At 36.5% G+C, this 3027-nt stretch overlaps 1 protein-coding gene across 1 annotated transcript; it reads left to right on the top strand.

The window, feature by feature from the left end:
- Nucleotides 1–200: 200 nt before the first annotated feature.
- Nucleotides 201–1139, top strand: LOC111876807 (uncharacterized). The gene is made up of 3 exons (XM_023873384.1): nt 201–497; nt 606–738; nt 847–1139. Exons 1-3 carry the CDS (start codon nt 201–203, stop codon nt 1137–1139), a joined length of 723 nt encoding a protein of 240 aa, XP_023729152.1.
- Nucleotides 1140–3027: the final 1888 nt, after the last annotated feature.

Below are 3027 nucleotides of genomic sequence, written 5' to 3'. Positions count from 1 at the left end.
TCAGTACAATCGTTTCAAAATTTTGTTTTATGGCATTGGGATGCGTGGTATGTAATCCCTTATAGTAAATATTTACTTCTTTGAAGTTGTTATATGGCTAATATTCGAATCTTCACTTGCAGATTCATACGTTTCTCACGTCTATGATACCAATCATATTTGTTGGTTAAGTACCTCTAATTGGGATGTACGTAATATCCATGTACATTGTGGTTGTTTTAGATGGAAATCATGAACCCCTTCTCATAGCATTTGCTTTGGGAACCATAAACTGTGACAATTCATGGTTATGGTTCATGAGGAGGCTTAAAGAATGTTTAGTTGACAATACGGAAGTTGGTTTCATAAGCCATATGTCTGATTCCATAGACTTTGCAGTTCAAAGAGTCTACCTTGATTCATATCATGGATATTGTTGTAAACATATAGCTGAGAAAATATGCGCTTCCACCGGAAGCAATACAGTTGTAGAGCAACTGTTCTGGAAGACTTGTAAAGTGTATAATACGTCTTATTTTTATGCATGTTTTAACAACCTATGACATGAGATCAATGGGAATGATCTTGATTGGCTTGACAATATTCTCATTGCAAAATGGGTACAGGCTTTTTTCCCTAAAGTACGTTTCAATGTTAAATCCATTGACATTCCCAATGTTGTCAATTGGATAAAAACAAACAGCCATGAGTTTCCAATAACAACAATCATTGAAATGGTCCGTGACTCAATGCAAGCATGTTCAACGTGCTGCATTCGGAGGTAATTATAAGTTATGACATCACTCAAATGTTCAAATGATATTTTATTATACATTATGACATCATAATTTTTGTTTTATCATTCAGTTCATTTCACAGGGGATTTTCATGGTATTCTAACTCCTTATGCACTAAAGGTGCTTCATAAAAGATTTATCCATTCCGATGGTTGTAGTATTAGGCATATTGTTGGTGACACATATGAAGTGCGTAAGTATTCAACCACCGAAACTGTGCAATTAGACCGTGGTATTTGTAGTTGTGGTAAATGGCAAAAATGCGGTATACCTTGTGAGCATGCTATAGCTTCACTACAAAGGCTTGAAATTGTAGAAATCCAGCAAATGGTACATTTAAAGTTAACTACCGTGGTGTATTGAAATGGTTTTCAAACTGAGACGATCAATCATATTCCAACCGTTAGGCATTGGGAAATATCAGTTGAAAGTGTTGTCGTCTTACCTCCACAACAATTGAGTTGAACTGAAATGTACGGATGACAACGAATATTAGTTTGTATTCAGTTCTATGTTAACCTTACTTTTGGTCCATTGGCGCTGTTTAGTTTTTAATAAATAATGTTTACTTTTTAATAAATAATTGCATTCCCAAAATTGTAATGTAAGGATGACAACGACTTGACACACAACTATGCGGACTGGCAAACAGCTCTGCGGACTGACAAACACCTATCTGCGGAATTGAAGGGTCTATATATGGTCCCTCTATATATTTTCATGACCATGGAGTTGAATTTTTGGTAAAGAGTTAGAAATTATTTTGAAATTTAATATGAGTTCATCTTCAAATTTGTATATTTGCTCGTGCAACGAAGTTGATTGTTTCTATTGTGATCCAATCGACCTTTTTCTTACCCCATCACCAAACATAAGAGAGTCGTATATGTCTGATGATACATTGCAACAATTACAATGGGCTGAAGAACAAAAAAAAGATAAAGAGTCATCTCGGGCTCTCACTGAACGTCGTGACCTCATTGCGGCAGAGTGCAAAGAGGTTGAGGAAAGGATGCAGATTGATAAAAAAAATCAAAGACCATGAGGAAAAGATAAAAAAGACTAAGAAGACTATCAAACTGGCTGAAAAATGGCTTGCTGAGAAGGATGCAGAAATGATAGATCTTGGGCGGGAAAAGGACCGTTTTGAAGATAAAATAAGAATTAGGGACGACTATATAACAATGAAGAAAGAAAAATATCCATTGCAATTCCCTTAAGTTAATTACTGTTGTTGTATATTTATTATGTGTTCTTGTTTTGTTCTATGTATTATCGTCGAGTTTTAGTTATTATTCTGCTAGTAATGATGCACTAATATGGCCATAATATTACCCATAATCTTTAAAGTAACAACATCATTTCAAAGTACACAATCAACATCTTCCAATACATGACATAATTAATTATAAATACAACATCAATCGTTCAAATCAAACGTTGAACCATAGTCTTCTCTTTGCGTCCTGCGCGTCTCTTGTGTCCCGTCCGTCTCTAGCGTCTCGTGAGTCCCTTGTGTCCATTGCGTCCCTTTCCCTTTCCTTTTTGTGTTACTACATGATGTTGAGTTACTTTTTCTAGCCTTATTTTGCTTCATTGGGACCAATGTCGGACAAGTCGCTGCATTATGTGTTGTACTATCACATATACTACACCTTCTTACTATAGGTTCCTCACCTTGTGACGGGATACAATTTCTATTTTTCGGTCTACCAGCTTGACGTGTATCCATTATCGAGGGTTTAACAACCATCATCTCAGCAAGAATCTCCCAATCACACGGTTCAGGAAGGGGGTAAACCGCCTCCTGATACGTACTGCGGTACGTTTCCATTTTGTAAGCATTTATAGCCAGATGTCCAAAGTTAGTTTTTTTCAAGTGCTTTAAGACCATTATGACATGACCACACGGCAACCCAGTTCCTTCCCAATATTTGCATTTACAAGTTTCTTGCCTCAGATCAACTATGCCACCATGTTTGAAATCATGCACTTGATATATTGCATCTGAAACACCAGAAACGGACCATCCTGTCGTACGCTCTTCATATTTTCTAACTACTTTTTCATCCCACTCCGTTAGTACTGTTGAACGTTGCCCTGTAAAGAACATATATATAATGAACTTATTATTCGACATAATTAAAGTCCAAATTAAAGTCATACCTCCATCGATGTGACGGTTGTTACACCATTCCTGTGAAAGACGACGGAAGAACTCAAGAAGGGGTACTATAGGCATCTTCCTTGC

This window comes from Lactuca sativa, chromosome 4 (assembly GCF_002870075.4).
Source record: "Lactuca sativa cultivar Salinas chromosome 4, Lsat_Salinas_v11, whole genome shotgun sequence".
Lineage (NCBI taxonomy): Eukaryota > Viridiplantae > Streptophyta > Magnoliopsida > Asterales > Asteraceae > Lactuca > Lactuca sativa.
This window is presented reverse-complemented; position numbering and strand designations above follow the sequence as displayed.

Bases quoted from the DNA above. Each gene is read 5' to 3' on its own strand.
- LOC111876807 (XM_023873384.1), top strand. From the start codon at position 201: ATGTACATTGTGGTTGTTTTAGATGGAAATCATGAACCCCTTCTCATA. The intron at 498-605 runs GTGTATAATACG...AAATGGGTACAG, and splicing joins TGTTCTGGAAGACTTGTAAA to GCTTTTTTCCCTAAAGTACG. The intron at 739-846 runs GTTCAACGTGCT...TTTATCATTCAG, and splicing joins CCGTGACTCAATGCAAGCAT to TTCATTTCACAGGGGATTTT.